The sequence below is a fragment of the Myxocyprinus asiaticus genome, chromosome 38 (assembly GCF_019703515.2).
Source record: "Myxocyprinus asiaticus isolate MX2 ecotype Aquarium Trade chromosome 38, UBuf_Myxa_2, whole genome shotgun sequence".
Taxonomy (NCBI): domain Eukaryota; kingdom Metazoa; phylum Chordata; class Actinopteri; order Cypriniformes; family Catostomidae; genus Myxocyprinus; species Myxocyprinus asiaticus.
Window position 1 is genome coordinate 21,441,222 of NC_059381.1, and position 17,282 is coordinate 21,458,503.

Here is a 17,282-nt window from a genome sequence, read left to right on the forward strand (position 1 = left end):
GCATGTGTTCTGACCTGGAGTTTATCTCAGCACCAGCGTTCAGGAGGATCTTGATGATGTTGACATAGCCCCCTGAGGCCGCCAGGCTGAGCGGGGTGTAGTCAGACACGTTACGGTGCTCCTTATTAGCACCACGAAGCAACAACAACTCCACCACCTGTGATAATAAAGATAGTAATTATCTTTAATCATACAGCTATCCTTTAAAATGGAAAATGAATAGTCTCTCAGCACAATGAAAGGTCAGAGTCATTACACACAATTTCAATTCTAAAAATGAAAGTAGCTTATAAATGTGTGGCTTTTGTCTTTAGTCCTAAATGGTGAGCTAAGTTTGTGAGGGTACCTCTTGCCTGCCGCCCGAGCAGGCGAGGGACAGAGGGGTGTCTTTGGTCCTCTCAGACTGAGCTTCGATGTCTCCACCTTTGTCCAGCAGTATCTCCACCACACCAACATGGCCAGCAGTGGCAGCTAGGATTAGTGGAGTGAACCCTGTGTACAGAGAGACAAGAGAATGTCAACATCTCTTTCATTTTGCCAAACTGTTGTGACTTCAGAGAACATCTGAATGAGCCTCTTACCCTTCTTGTCCCGGTGCTCGATGTTGGCCCCACGTGCAATAAGCACTGAGACAAGCTCTTCATGGCCACCTGCACAGGCCAGCGTCAGTGCTGTGTCATGATTGCTCTCAGTCTGAAGGGGAAGAATGAATATAATACTTTCAGTACTTAACAAAAATTACTGTCTATTCTTACCCAGCTCACTGAAAATTGGATGTATTTTGTATGTTACATGCAGAGAAGAGGAAGGTCTTACATGTGCGTCAATGTCGACTGAGGGGTACAGAGGGAGCATGGAGGATGGGGAGACTGTGTTGATGGGCGTCTGTGCGGAGGGTTGAGGAGAAGGCGAGGTTGTAGTGTTTACCACAGGCACTCTGTTGTTCACAGCTGCAAAGAGGAAAAATGGAATTAGACATTGTTTTATTACAAAGAGCACCTTTAATAATGAATCCTTGTTTTGAAATGACTAAATCTTCATAACCAGAAAAAAGCAATTAAAGGAGATGAGGTCTAAAGCCAAAGACACCATGAAATGGCCCAATGTGTGTAGTTTTCTGTTCTGTGTACACATTTTTTCAGTTGAAATAGGTGGGACATAATGGACTCGCCTCTTTTTGTAAATAGCCAATCACATTTAGTTTACATCACAGCCGTGAACCATGATTTGCAAGTATAACTTGGTTTTATTTAAGCATTTTATTGGCCAAAAATAATATAAACATCCACACATGCAAAGATGAGTCATTAATATTTTTGGTATTTTTCCTGAAGAGAAAGACTGTGTTTTAAATGTGTATATTTCCTAAATGTTACTTGTCAACTTTTAGTGGTACGCTAACATATATATATGGGCTATAAACCTTACAGACATGGACTAAAATAAAATGTGGTCTTAAATTTCAGTTGCTAAGACAATGCAGTTAATACATTTCTAATGGTTAAGCAAATGCTGCTCCAGTTGCAGTGAGCTCACCCGCCATGATGTCATCAAGAGTGTCTGTGAGCGTCTGTGCAGGCGTGGCCACCATGAGTCCATCGGGTGCCTGTGTGAGAAGTCCCGGCCCCAACCCCGTAAGATGCTGGCCCAGCAACATTCTCTGCAGGTCTGGACTACTGCTTCCTGGGTACTCGGCATTACTGAAGTCTGTGGACTGCTGTGTGGCCAAAGGCTGGATGGGTACAAAGCTGGTCTGCAGCAGGGGACTTTGGAGGACCTGATTCTGAGGAGGTGTAGGTGGTGGTGGTGGCTGTGTTGCCTTTCTGTTGAAAATGGTGTCCACTTGTGGCAGCTTGGCACAGTCAATGTCCTCTCCATCCTCCTCCTCCTCCTCCTCATCCTCATTTGTCAGGGTGGGCCGGTGGTCCTCCTCTTTGAGGTTAGTCTCGTTCTCGGAGTCAGTGCCCAGCTGTGTGGCTTGCAGGGGCAGGGGGGTGCCGGGCATCTCCACCCCTGCCGCCTGGCCCAGCTCCTCCTTGAGCCCCTTGGTCTCCATGTATTCTTTGGTGAACTGCTGCTGTGTCTTCAGCTGCAGCTGCCGCTCCACCTTCTGCAGTTCTTTCAGGATCTTCTTCTTCTTCTGGACTTGCTCCTCGCGACTCTTCTTCAGCTCCTCGATCTTGTCTTTGGTGAGCGGCTCGCCCTGGATGAGCTCAAGCGACTGTAGCTGGGCCTTCTCGATGGCACTGATGCGCTGACCCAGCTCATTCAACTTGCCCTCGGTCTCCTCGACGATACACTCTAAAGGCTGGTAAGGGTGGAAAGGTGGCAGCAGGTCAGCATCTAGGCAACCTGAGGCCACTGAGTTGCTCTGAAGGGAGCTCAGCCTCTGTTTGGATGCACCTAAGAGACAAAACATACTAATAATCAAACCCAAAACCATGCTAATCAGCTCTTCCAGTATTTAATTTAAACTATTATAAAACTGTCTAATAGTTAATTTTGTCAAACTGTTGCATTTCTCTGAAGCTCAAGACATTTGGCAACTCCAAGCAGATCTCCATCAGTTGTTTACCATTAGATTACTGATGAAAAAACATGAGTGAGCAACAGACATACACATCCAGTTGACAAGAATAACTCTACTAGACATTCTATGATGACCTATCCAAATGACATCTCTTCTCTCTGAAGGTTCTCTCTTAAGGATTTGAGAGCAAACTAACCTTTGTTTGTAACAGGTGGGGGTGTGGGGATGGTGGAGGGCACTCTGTCTGGCTCTTGGGGGGGCACCACCATAGCCAGGGCTTTGAATGGGACTCGAGGGGCCTGCACATATCAAACAAAATAAACAATCTATTTAATAAAACTGTAATCATGTCATATAAAAATACCTGTTATCTCTCAAGGGAAAAGTTAAATTTGTAAGAGGGTAATTTGTAGTGATGCCAAGACAGATATTGGGAGCTTACCTGAGAAGTGTCATGAGAGGGAGGTGTAAGCTGGGACAGGTCTGGGGCAGGGACTGACAGAATGTTGTTTGGGTAGTCTAGCAGGTAAGACACCACATTAGTGTGACCACCTTTAGCAGCTTCAATCAGCATCGTAGAGCCATCCTGTGAGCAGAAAATATCAAACTCTAATTAACAGAGGTCATATGACCGCTTCGTAGCCTTTAGCATCTGGGTCATGTAATTCTCAATTAATCAAAATTAAACTCGCCTTCAGTCTGTGGGTGGGGTCTGCTCCATGGGCCAACAGCAGCTCCACCACAGCCAGGTGGCCTCCCGCACAAGCCAGAGAGACCACTGTGTGATCATTGTTGGCCGTGGCTCTATTCACATTAGCACCTGCAGACAAAGCACATGCATATTTGAATTTCAAAGTAGAATCAAAACAAAATAATAAAAAATAAAATCAGATAAATGAGACATAATCAAATGCTAAGGAGTGACTATAAATTTTTTTTTTGCAAGAACATTCATAACTTGCCTTTGCTGATGAGAAACTGCACAGTGCACAGGTGTCCTGCTCTGGCCGCTTTCATCAGTGGAGTCCTGCCCCCTTCTGATTCATGTTCCTGAGGGGAAAAATTGATTTATATATCAATTATATAAAACAAGGGCTTTCAATCGATTGAAACTTCAATTGAATTACATGATACGCCAATTAATCACAATTAACTGCATATCAATATTTGCTGAGAAAAGTTCCCAAATGAAGACAACTGGTAGACATTACATTATTGTGTCAGACTGGAAAATTATTCAATATACATTATGAAAACTGGCTTTATATATTGGAAATGTTATATTTTCTATGTTCTGTTTCCATATCATTGAACTTAAGCCTATCACTGGTCTACTGTCCACAGGAAATGTATTTAGCAATCAAGTCAATCTGTCCGAAATAGCGTTCTTGTATTCCGCCAGCAAAATTTTGAAATTGTTGGTCTATGTACACATGCATGACATCTTTGGCCATTGCTGTTTGAACTGTTGCATCTCGCTGTTTTTTCAGCATTTCGCACCATGAACAATATATTTTTAAGATGTAGATTGCTGGGGCCTGATTAACTGTGTTTATTTATTGCAGTATTTTTTAATTAATTGCACTAAGTTAACATGGCAAGTTATCCAAGATGCTTGGAAACACAGATCTGCCAACAGTGTACCAAAGAAAATAGGTGCTGTTTTAAAGGTATAGGCTGGTCACCCCAATTATTGATTATGTTTACTGCACTTTGTTTGAAATTAATTTATTTATAAAAATGATTTATGGCATTATTTTTGAAAACATCCTCATATACATTTTTATACATATACACTGCATAAACCCTTTGCACAGTACTGTATATAAACTTTAAAACTCTAAACAATAAAACTGCAATCAGGGCAAACTGCAAACTATTAAATCCACAAACCAGATCAGCCCCTGTCTGCAGCAGCACATCAGCCACATCTGTGTGTCCGTTCTCACAGGCGTATGTCAGAGCAGTGTCTCCTGTGGCTGTAGTGGCGTGGACGTTAGCCCCTGAACAGAGAGAGAGGTTTGTGAAAATTTCCATTATGTCACAGGCAGCATCTTATTGCAATACTTGCATTGGATGCAAGGCCTCACCTGCAGCCAACAAGTATTTGACCAGCTCCAGATGCCCTTCCTGTGCAGCCTCCATGAGCGGCGTGGAGCACCCGAGCTCAATGTCTGCCCCAGCTTTGATGAGGAAATCAGCCACCTCTAAGAAGCCTCCACAGCATGCCAGAGTCAGTGCCGTCTCCTGTGTCTCCTCTGTCTGAGCGTTAATATTTGCACCTAGAAACAACACAATACAATTGTATTGTAAAATTTCACAATTGTTTAAGGAATATTCTGTAGTAAATACAACTTAGGCGGTGTCTCTCAAGCTGACTCGTGTCAGATCTACAGACTGTTTTTGAACGGATGAACCAATGCCTCTCTCTGATTCCGTCACATAAAGCTTGTTAAAATGAGAACAGGAGCACTGCGTGAACATTAACAATTGTAAAATTGAATTAGGATGCAATTAGTGGGGTAACTTTCTCTTTGAATGTATGTTTTCTATGAGACTTGATGTAAAAAAAAAAAAAAAATGCAAGCATATATCCTTCTTACATATGTGAGATAGATAATTAAATACAATGAACACATGATAGAAGAATCACCATGGAGAACATTTGTAAGCATCTGTCACGTGCCTTTGCATGCGCTTGGGGAAAACTTTGGATCAGAGCAGGACAATGCACGTGCACACCAATGCTTTGATAACTACCAAAAATGTACCAAAATCTGACAACACAAGAAAAGTGTTTACATGAGACTTGAAATCATTGGGTTATTCTCTGCTTTTGACTTAAAAGTAAACATGCACAAATATAATGCTTTCGCACATTAGATAAGCTGGTAAGAGCTCCAGGTGAAGGTATTTACATAGAATGCAAAATCAGGAGAATTTGCAAAAATATGTGTGTTCCAAATGCTTTTAGCTTAAACCTTTCATGTTCTTACCCTGATAAAGGAAAACCGTTTAAGGTGTTTACATGCCCACACACACTGTCCGCTTATTATGCAAAATCAGTGTCAGATAATGCATGTAAACGTACTCAGTGTCTTTAGAGTTCTTCAGAAGCTCACTGGTCACTTACAAAGGCCACAAGAGCCCATCCAAGCAACTGAATAGTTAAAAAAACAAAAAAAACAATGGAAGTTGAGTTCTAGTCTATATGGCCATTATTAACTCAGCAGGGAGATGAGTTGGTGGGGCTGTTAATGCTAAAATCATCCATTTGAGATGGATTGTTTTCTGTGTGGATTTTCTGGTTATGCATTACTGAAACAATTCCTGTGGGTGGAGTTTGCAGAACTCTGTTCCATGTAAACCAGAGGTTCTCAACCTTGGGGTTGCAAACCAGAGATGGAGATGGGGGTCGTGGGAACTGGTCTATTATTTAAAGTTGTTTTTCCATCATTTCCATCATGCGACAGGACACTTCAAAGATTTTATTCCCATGCATCCCTGGTGGAAGTGCCACTGAGTACCCTAATCAACTGCCACCATTTGCTGGCACTTATTTGTGCAAACTAGGATTCAATGCTTGCGTTAAGATCCAAGAACCATGCAAGGTGGATTTGAAAGCAATGAGATATTTGCTTTGAATTATAATGCCAGACTTTGTCAAGCTGTAGCACAGCCCTCTCATTAGAAAGGCTGAGCAAATTAAGGGGTCCCAAAATGATTTGGTATAGGCTAAACAGTCAAATGTATTATTAATAAAGTAATTTGCCAGTTCTGTAATTGCACGCAACATATTCTAAGGTGTATAGTTTATTTCTGTGGAAATGTTTATAACCAAAACATGATTCACAGACCAAAAAAGACTAAGAATGCCTGATGTAAACACTGCTTACGCAGACAGAAAGTAAAGGCAACATTTATTTATTTGTAAATATTTCTTGAAAGATTACGAATATTTCTTTGGACAGAGAGATTTTGTAAACGTTTCTATTCCAACACTGATTCACAGGGCTGATAGCTTGCTTCATAGGCTTCCACTTTTAAGTTTATTATTGTCCAAGTGTTTTCACATATTATTTCAAACTAAGGGAGGAATCCACATTTTTGTGCTGGTCAACAGCAAGCCAGAAAAGCTGTTGATGCGCATAAGTTGTATGTAACCCCAGACATTCCTTTCATGTCAAGTTCATATCTTATATTGATTAAGACTAAAAGTACATTAACGCTGAACAAACTATTTGCAAAACACGACCAAACAACACATGACCAAGAAAACTATGGGTGTTGCGGTGACTAGTACCTTGTGCCAGGAGCAGCGCCACCATCTCTTCATGGCCCTCACGAGCTGCCTCCATCAGTGGAGTGTAGCCTTCATCGTTCACCTCCTCCAGGTTGGCACCTCTCTCGATCAGCAGTGCTGCCAGCTCCACGTGGCCCCCGCAGGCAGCCAGTGTCAGTGGCGACTCAAATGAGTCAGCGGGCATGTTTACCTGCGCCCCACTATCCAACAGCAGCCTTGCCACCCCCACATGCCCATCCTACAGAGGACACATCCGTGAATTACTAACTAAACAAAGCTGCACAAACAGTAGCTAAAGGACTGAGTGTATAACAGGTGGTGTTACCATGCAGGCCTCCATGAGTGCAGTGTGCATCTCATCCGTCTTGTGCTCCTGGTCGGCTCCTGCTTCTAAGAGAAACCTGACCATGTCCAAGTGCCCTGAGGGACAGAGTAGATAGTCACTTAGTACCACCACAAAACCAAAAAAAAAAGTGATTGAGACTAAGACCTATATATAACTATACATTAGGTCTGGGCGATAGGACGATGTAATTGGACTTCGACTATGTCTTACAAAGATCCCTATGCCGCTTGCGAACAGGTGATGATAGACAATATTGGGAAATGGCAAAACCATGGATCTGGGAAGTCGCCAAATATATTAAACAGTGACCAGGGTGTGAAACTAGCACCCGCAAAATATGACTCGGCTGAATCCAGTTCACAAGCTCCTCATCCAAATGTATTTTTTTGCTCATACCCGCAACAGGCGGGAGTGACACATGACAAGAAATGCTGTTAGTCACAAAGACATGTGCTTGAAGAAATACACTTTATTATATTTTTAAGAACAGACAAATGAAAAGACGTCAATCGCTGTTTCCATCAACGCTTTATGCGCATTTTAGGAAATCGCATAAAATCTGCTGGATGGAAACACCAAGATGCAAATAAAATCTCCAAAATGCACATCGAAAACGTATACGCTCGCTTGAGGTGGATACATTTTTTATTCGATAAGAAGAAATGCACAAACTATGATGGAAACACATTTACAGAATAAACTCCTATTGAATTTAACAGGAATACAAGATGTGCATCAAAAAAAATCATGTGACTGAATTCATTCATAACTGGATGAACCAGCGGATCAATCCTTGCAACTGAATTGTTGCCCTGGTCATTCTGAAATACCGGTGTCCTAAAAATCCAAAGCCTGCACAGAGTTTGCAGAGCAAATAAGTTAAACACAAATTTGCACTTTTTCCCCAAAGAGCAGGTTTATTGATACTTTTAAAGAATATCTTATAGACCCACACCGCAAAGTCATGGAGGAACGCGCGCGCACACACACACACAGCTCCCAGAACTGTGTGGCGTGCTGTCATTTCCAGTCATAAAATTAAAGTATTTTATCTGCGTGTCCTAAACTGAGTATTTTATCAATAAAAGAGTCACACAGTCACTACAATTTCCACGGAAGTGACTATTTTGAATGCGAGGAATGGAAACGCAGATTTATCCACACATTGTTTTTGCAATATTCAGATTTTTTGCATAAATTAAGTTCACAACTTGGATGGAAACATAGCAACTGCTTGTGTCTGATTTGCTGTTTGTTCAGAGGTGTGCAGCACGAGCTGGAACAGGTCTCGTGGAACAAGCGCATGTAAAGTTTCATTTGTCTGAAAACGGTTTGCAAGTATCCTGTCATCTATGAGAATGCTGCAAATGATCTCTGATCATCTCAGGAGGTGCTGTGACTATAGTTCACCTTATTTCCATGCGGTTAGCATGCATTTACCATTGATTATCATTGTCTTTACATTTATAATTGTCTTTAGTTCTTAAAGGGGACCTATTATGCAAAATTCACTTTTACATGGTGTTTGAACATAAATGTGAGTCAGCAGTGTGTGTACACAACCACCCTACAATGTTAAAAGTCCACCCACTCCTCTTTCTTATATTTCTATTAATCAAAAACAGTGTCTCAAAATGACTGGTTTTCGTATCCGCTCTAAAGTGACGTCACTTTAGAGCAGGCCACGCCCACGACTGGTGACGGACTTCACCCTATTATCATCATTTCATATTTTATGTTCATATTTTTCATATTTATGCATTTGGCTGAGGTTTTTATCCAAAGCAACTTACAGTGCCCTGATTACAGGGACAATCCCCCTGGAGCAACCTGGAGTTAAGTGCCTTGCTCAAGGACACAATGGTGGTGGCTGTGGGGATTGAACCAACAACCTTCCACTTACCAGTTCAGTGCTTTAGTCCACTACACCACCACTTATCATAGATCCTCCCCTGAGTGATCGACACAGAGTCCGGCATTTTTTTCCACGCTGGAGCAGTTACAGTGAGAAGAATCATGTCTCAACTTCATAAGCGTCATAAGTGTTCTGTTGTTGGCTGTAAAAGTGAACATAAGAGTCTTCGTGTACTCCCAGCATCAGAGCCACTGAAGACACAGTGGACAAGTTTTGTTTTTGAAGAAAATGTGCCCCAAAACATACCAAAATTCGTGTATGTTTGTGCAAATCATTTTACACCAGACTGCTTTGTGAATGAGGGTCAATATAAAGCAGGATTTTCAAAAAAAATTTACTCTCAAGCATGGATCAGTACCAACTGTTCGTGTTCCAGCTTTATATCCTGAAGATTTAAGTAATTGCACTTTATATTTTGTGAATGTTTGCAAATCGCCTTTCCGAATGTGCTTGTTAGCTGATTCCACGGCTAATGCAGCTAAAGTTACCATTGTCTCTGATTGTATTCACGGAGACCAGAGCTATGTCCTTATAGCTTGTTTGCACATGACGTCACGTCACTGCGTTGCTGTGGTGTGAAATGCAGTTGGAGGGCAGGAAGTGATTTTCTACATAAGAAGCACTATCACAAACTCAAAATGCCTATGTTTTGCGTCGTTTACAGTTGCTCATACATACAGGTGCATCTCAATAAATTAGAATGTCGTGGAAAAGTTCATTTATTTCAGTAATTCAACTCAAATTGTGAAACTTGTGTATTAAATAAATTCAATGCACACAGACTGAAGTAGTTTAAGTCTTTGGTTCTTTTAATTGTGATGATTTTGGCTCACATTTAACAAAAACCCACCAATTCACTATCTCAAAAAATTAGAATACATAATAAGACCAATAAAAAAACATTTTTAGTGAATTGTTGGCCTTCTGGAAAGTATGTTCATTTACTGTATATGTACTCAATACTTGGTAGGGGCTCCTTTTGCTTTAATTACTGCCTCAATTCGGCGTGGCATGGAGGTGATCAGTTTGTGGCACTGCTGAGGTGGTATGGAAGCCCAGGTTTCTTTGACAGTGGCCTTCAGCTCATCTGCATTTTTTGGTCTCTTGTTTCTCATTTTCCTCTTGACAATACCCCATAGATTCTCTGTGGGGTTCAGGTCTGGTGAGTTTGCTGGCCAGTCAAGCACACCAACACCATGGTCATTTAACCAACTTTTGGTGCTTTGGCAGTGTGGGCAGGTGCCAAATCCTGCTGGAAAATGAAATCAGCATCTTTAAAAAGCTGGTCAGCAGAAGGAAGCATGAAGTGCTCCAAACTTTCTTGGTAAACGGGTGCAGTGACTTTGGTTTTCAAAAAACACAATGGACCAACACCAGCAGATGACATTGCACCCCAAATCATCACAGACTGTGGAAACTTAACACTGGACTTCAAGCAACTTGGGCTATGGGCTTCTCCACCCTTCCTCCAGACTCTAGGACCTTGGTTTCCAAATGAAATACAAAACTTGCTCTCATCTGAAAAGAGGACTTTGGAACACTGAGCAACAGTCCAGTTCTTCTTCTCCTTAGCCCAGGTAAGATGCCTCTGACGTTGTCTGTGGTTCAGGAGTGGCTTAACAAGAGGAATACGACAACTGTAGCCAAAGTCCTTGACATGTCTGTGTGTGTTTGATGCCTTGACCCCAGCCTCAGTCCATTCCTTGTGAAGTTCACCCAAATTCTTGAATCGATTTTGCTTGACAATCCTCATAAGGCTGCGGTTCTCTCGATTGGTTGTGCATCTTTTTTTTCCACACTTTTTCCTTCCACTCAACTTTGTTAACATGCTTGGATACAGCACTCTGTGAACAGCCAGCTTCTTTGGCAATGAATGTTTGTGGCTTACCCTCCTTGTGAAGGGTGTCAATGATTGTCTTCTGGACAACTGTCAGATCAGCAGTCTTCCCCATGATTGTGTAGCCTAGTGAACCAAACTGAGAGACCATTTTGAAGGCTCAGGAAACCTTTGCAGGTGTTTTGAGTTGATTAGCTGATTGGCATGTCAAAATATTCTAATTTTTTGAGATAGTGAATTGGTGGGTTTTTGTTAAATGTGAGCCAAAATCATCACAATTAAAAGAACCAAAGACTTAAACTACTTCAGTCTGTGTGCATTGAATTTATTTAATACACAAGTTTCACAATTTGAGTTGAATTACTGAAATAAATGAACTTTTCCACGACATTCTAATTTATTGAGATGCACCTGTATATGGCTGAACTCCGGTATTTACGGTGTCAGTCATATTGGTTCTGATTTGTTGTTGCTATAGTATCCAAAGCACGAGCTGTAAAGGCACAGCCCTCTTCCGGAAAGGAGGCGGGGAGTAGCAGCTCATTTGCATTTAAAGAGACACACGAAAACAGTGCGTTTTTGATTCCACCCAAAAAGAGGCATTTACAACATGGTATAATAAATGATCCATGGGGTATTTTGAGCTGAAACCTCACAGACACATTCTGGGGACACCTGAGACTTATATTACATCTTGTATAAAGGGGCATAATAGGTCTCTTTAAAGTAATTTTCCATCTGTTGTGTTGACAGATGCTTGCGTGATAGCAAATGGAACCATTGGAGACGGTAAATATTTGGATTTGGGGAGGTCGTTGAAAACGATTTTTTGATCACTTCGTTATTTGCTTTTTCGTTTAAAGTGTAATTTGAATTTAGAAATGTCTTTTAAGTTTTTTGTGTTTCAATAAATAAATTACATTTTTAAAGCAAAATCAATAAAGCAAAAAAAATGTCACCGACCCTCGGCAGGTGGGTTATCACGATATTTTTTAAGGCAGTTATCACTAAAATATTTTTTGCATAGCGCCCAGCCCTACTATATATTCTATTTTAAATCAATGACCATGTTTGCATGCACCATTTTCTCATTAAGGTCCAAATTTTGGTTAAGCCTCTATTCTGAAAGACATTTAGATGCTCCACAGCTATTGGAATATTTCTGCAGTTTTGGATGGTAATTTAATCAATCTCATTTATGTCCTTCCAACAGCACACAAGAGTGTGATGAATAGCAAAATGTACGCCTTGACATTTCACAACGGTCCGTCTCTAATATTTTTACGTTTGAAGCTCAGTTATAATTGAATGTTAATTTACAGTGAACATTCATATTACTCGATTACACACTGGGATGCACCTTTGTAGCAGGCAAGTGTGAGTGCACTCTCTTTAAACTCATTGGAGTGCGTGTTGATTCCAGCGCCGTACTCCAGGAGCACATGAGCGACCTCCACATGGCCTGCGCTGGCGGCCTCCATTAGGGGAGTGTGACCATTCTCATTGTGATCCTCAATGTTGGCACCCTCCTTCAGCAGCACCTTTACTACATCCAGGAAGCCTCCCGCACACGCATATGTCAGGGCTGTGTTACCTGCAACAAAGGTATTTGTTGTTTAGCATGAAGGTAAACATACTGTATGCCCAAGTCTAAATGTGAGGCTTTAAGATTGAGTGCATACACATTCCTTCATGTGCATACAGTACTGGCTAGGGTGTTATAATAGTACCTGTCGAGGACTGTGCGTTAACGTCGGCTCCGTGCACTAGGAGCAATTTGACGATGTCGACGTAACCACCGCTTGCAGCTGCCATTAGTGGCGTGATGTCTCCTTTGATCCCTCTGTCCTCCACATTAGCCTGCATGGCCAGCAAGACCTACAAGCATTAATAAAAGTCAGATCAACTTAGACAGAGAAGCTCAATGCATGCTTACATGAAAATTTGGACTGAAAATGAGAGCCGATGTGTATAATTTCTTTTCCATTAGAGGCACCAAACAAAACTGCAAACTATTTGCTTGAGCTGTCCGACTCGGCTGGCCATAACACTGGCTCAACCTGTGGTGTGAGTTTTAGGATGGACAGCCATTATTTTTGCATTCTGTTTGGTGTTGCTATTGGCACAGAAATTGCACGCTTCACCTTTTAAAAACTACTGTTAAGTTAAGATTTTTTGTTGTTTATTGAACATTATGCTGTTTGGCCTTCAGCAACTGAAAGGAAAGCTTCAGGCTTGGGAGTACTGAGCGCTTGTTACTGCAGTAGCACAAAGCACTAGTGTGAGTGTGCAAAACGGTACACAGTACCTGTGCGAGCTCATAGTATCCAGCTGAGCAGGCCAGACACAGCAGGCTCTCACCCTCTTCTGTGTGTTCATTGACGCTGCGTCCCTCGTCCAGCAACTTCCGCACTGCGTTCACATCGCCGTCTGAGCAGGCCTCAGCCAGGCTACGGCTAAAAATAACCAGACTACTACAATTACTGCGACTGTGCAGGCGAAGCTAAGCTAACTACTCTAACTGATGGCTCAAGTAATCACAAGAAGATCTGTACAGCTGCTTGTGTCTAATTACAGACATTAGAGGTCTTGACAAGGTCTCACAATTTAAAGTATGGTCTAAACATTCAAACTGAGTCATTTGGAATCATTAAATATCTTTAGAATCACTTGGGTCTGAGCATTAGATATGAAGTAATTCTTGCTGGTTGATTGTAAATGTTGGATCATGATGTGTGGATGTAGCATGAGAAACAGTGTGTGTGTGTGTGTGTGTGTGTGTGTGTGTGTGTGTGTGTGTGTGTGTGTGTGTGTGTGAGAGAAAAGATGCCTACTTGTCGGCCTGGCTGGCGTTGAGTGTATTTTCGGCCCTCATTCGCGTGAGGGCGGCGGCGGCCTCGTCCAGTGCGCAGCTTACCGACGACGTCAGGCGGCGCAACACCTCTGGATCTGCAAAGGCTTTGCCATCAGCAGTGGAGAGTTTACCAATGCCTGCAGCGTCCAACCCCACACCAGCACCACACGCCATCCAGCAAGAACAAATGCATCCATGGTTAGTACAGGCCCAACACACACATACTCAGGAAATACAAATGTTGGTTAGCTATAACCATGCAGAAGCCTCAATTTAAGATCTTCAAATTCCAAAGCTTACACAGTTTAAGAATGGCATAACACACTTTAAATATTCAAATGCAATGTTGATTGTTACCATGAAGAAAAAGGTCTCATATCTAATCAATAATAAAATATCTACGGCGAACCAGGGACAGTTCTTTAAACACTCAAATTTGTTTTGCACTGTTTTGTCTGTGTGTGTGCGTGCGTGTTTGTGTGTACGCATGTTTTCAATTCTATCAGATTTTGCTAATAAAAAAATTATATCCGAGCATGGATAGTCCCTCCTTCTTAAAAGAGCAGCAACATACAGATTTCAGGGGATATTTAACTACCTGCTCCAAACCACAACCAGGAAGTGAATTATTTGCTTTTCTATGACAGCCTGGAATAATGCAAAACATTTCATGCTCATGGTATCAGGTAGCCCAGTCCCTTATTCAGAACCTATTCCTTTTTTTTTTTTTTTTTTTTTACCGGTAACAAATGAGTTTCATGGCTTTTGGTTACATTAATGGTTGTCGAGTGTAGATTCTTCAGCCGATGTGGATGTAACACTGTACTAAAATTCTCTTACAGGGATTCCTGCCTTGCTATTCAGCGGGGCTGTAACACCGCTACAGAAACATACAGCGCGACTAGTGTCAATTCCCAAACGAATGACTCCGAGACATTCTTTTTAAGTGAATCAAAATCACTTCTGAATCAGTCGGAGCAGTTACTGGATTAATCTAACTCATTTACTGAACTGCAAGTTATTACTTTCGTCATGTCTTGTTAAACCAAGAACTTTTTTTTGTTGTTTTTTTTATGTAAATATGGCTTGTGAGGCTTAAAGCTGAAGTGTGTAATTTCTGTGCGACTAGCGCCACTGAAAAGGAATTGCAAAATAAATGTTTGTTTTCAAACAGCTTTCTGAATACACCCCAATCTGCTGTTGATTGAACAAACAGATAGTCCCACCCCCAACTCACACCATTGGTTGAGTCATTCTTATGTTGGTATGGACGGGTCGCTCAAAACAAGCAGAGGAATTTTTATAATGCCACACAGACGGTGTTTACGGTTAGCAAAAAATTAACATACAAATGGCTTACTTACAATTGTCTCTGCATTTAAAGCTGGGATAAGAGAAAGTATTTTAATACAGATAAAGTTAAACACTTTAGCTTTAAAACAGCGTAGTTACTGACTGGCTGTTCATTTGACAACATGTAGTTAAAGATACATAAATGTTTGTTGAAATCACTGGTATTTTCAAAACAAATACATAATGTATAAATGTCACATTCCCATATTTTCATTTTATTTATTTCATATGTATTTATTATTATAGTTTAATTTATATATATATATATATATATATTAGTTAGGACCAATTATTGGATTGCATTTATGCTGCCTTCAAAAAGTCATTAAAAGGACTAATTCACCCAAAAATGCTAATTATTTCATCATTTACTCACCCTTATGCCATCTCAAATTCATATGACTTTGTTTCTGTTCCGCAGAGAAAAGAAAGATATTTTGATGGAGATTTGATGTGTGTATATTCATACAATGCATGTCAATGGGGTCCAAACTTTCCAGCTCCAAAAAAAAAATAAAAGGCTGCACAAAAGGTAATCCATTCGACTCGTGGTTTAATCCAAGTCAAGCGTGAGAAAGTCTAATCGAGCTTAAAATCATGAGCCACAGATGAGACTGCAATGTCAAGATTTATGTTGAAAAAGGAGTTACATTTTGATCTGTTCTCACTTCTCACCCAAAACTGATCACATTAAGTTTACATGGGCAGTTTTAATCGAACTACTGCATGTTTTTGCGTAGTCAAGCTACAGTCTTTATCTCTGTCCAAGTATACATGACATCATGCGTAATCGAATAGGTGAAGAAAGTACATCAGCTGAGGAAGTGACGTAGACAATATCCAGTTGACCATTTGCGTCACAGTAGCGCATCGAAGTGAGCTAACTAGCCTCTCAACAACGAGATGCATACAAGAGGGACAACATGGAAAACTTTACAGCCATGAGCTTATTGTGATGTTACGTGTTTCAGGCTTGATTATACTAAAAAGTCCTGTGTTATGCACCAAATCTTCATTTTTTTCTGGTTATTATTGGGATTTTGGTTGAACAATAAATTGCATCTGGGATTTTATATATATATATATATATATATATATATATATATATATATATATATATATATATATATATATATATATATATTTCCTTAATCGTTTTATTCACAACATCTCTACACAGTCTAAACATTTATAATTACGCTTTATTTTGAGTTTAATTGTCATCTTCTGTCTTTGGACATCACAATAAGCTCATGGCTGTAAAGTTTTCCATGAGCTTATTCTGAAAAAAAATTCATAAAATAAAAACTAATCGGCAACTATTGCCATATAATTTTTCCAATAACCGATAGTTCCAAAAAACAACTATCAGCATAGATTAATCAGTAAAACAGATTTAACCGATTGTGGATTTTGCAGATACCAATAACTAAGGTAGTGGGAAAGGCCGATAACCGATTATTCTGCCGATAGTTTTTAAAATCGATTTATAGAATGTCAAAAATGTTCTTATTCTTTCTCTACTATGACAGGTAAAGACAGAGTTCAAAATGAATAAAATCCCAGGTGCAGTTTGTTCAACCAAAATCCCAATAATAACCAGGAAAAAAATTCAGATTTGGGACTTAAGTATAAATATGCCCGAGACACATTAGGGACTCTTATTTTGAAATGACGAAATGATAAACTATCAGCAACTATCGCCATATCATTTTTCCGATAACCGATAGTTCCAAAAACAAACTATCAGCACTAATTAATCGGTTAAACCAATATATCGGTTGACCTCTAGTTATAACCAGTCGATAATAACTGACAGATGCAGTAGATGTTTAATTTGTAATGTTTACAATCTGAATTAATGGTGCGCTAATGGTAGCATGCTAACCTTGACCACATTATCCACCTGTTACTCTTATTGTACTTTACGATGGAATTTGTGAAAACAGTCCACGTCAGATCATGAAAAAGGTTTTTTATATTTGTTTTTAAAGAAAGACATTTGATGCTACTACAAAGATGGGTGTTGGGTAATATGGGTGTTACTATGGCAGACAAAAGAATAATTAGAGGTACATCTGTGTGTCACAGGTGTGAATGGCTACTGCTGATCCATCCAAAATGAAAATTTCTAGCATTTGCCA

General features: G+C 40.5%; 1 protein-coding gene across 3 annotated transcripts in view; it reads right to left on the reverse strand.

Moving 5' to 3' along the window:
• The window catches only part of LOC127428648 (ankyrin repeat and KH domain-containing protein 1-like), a 61,313-nt gene that overhangs the window by 11,214 nt on the left and 32,817 nt on the right, over positions 1-17,282 (reverse strand). For 2 of the 3 annotated variants that reach the window (XM_051677138.1, XM_051677140.1), the window contains 17 exons: positions 13,766-13,922; positions 13,240-13,402; positions 12,662-12,809; positions 12,292-12,525; positions 7,159-7,253; positions 6,834-7,071; positions 4,621-4,812; positions 4,424-4,533; positions 3,493-3,580; positions 3,223-3,350; positions 2,973-3,116; positions 2,727-2,829; positions 1,537-2,403; positions 817-950; positions 582-693; positions 347-492; positions 15-157 (listed from right to left, as the gene is read on the reverse strand). In XM_051677138.1, the coding sequence (XP_051533098.1) occupies positions 15-157; positions 347-492; positions 582-693; positions 817-950; positions 1,537-2,403; positions 2,727-2,829; positions 2,973-3,116; positions 3,223-3,350; positions 3,493-3,580; positions 4,424-4,533; positions 4,621-4,812; positions 6,834-7,071; positions 7,159-7,253; positions 12,292-12,525; positions 12,662-12,809; positions 13,240-13,402; positions 13,766-13,922 (3,202 nt within the window). The remainder of the gene's footprint in view (positions 1-14; positions 158-346; positions 493-581; positions 694-816; positions 951-1,536; positions 2,404-2,726; positions 2,830-2,972; positions 3,117-3,222; positions 3,351-3,492; positions 3,581-4,423; positions 4,534-4,620; positions 4,813-6,833; positions 7,072-7,158; positions 7,254-12,291; positions 12,526-12,661; positions 12,810-13,239; positions 13,403-13,765; positions 13,923-17,282) is intronic. The other variant, XM_051677139.1, reaches the window with a different exon arrangement.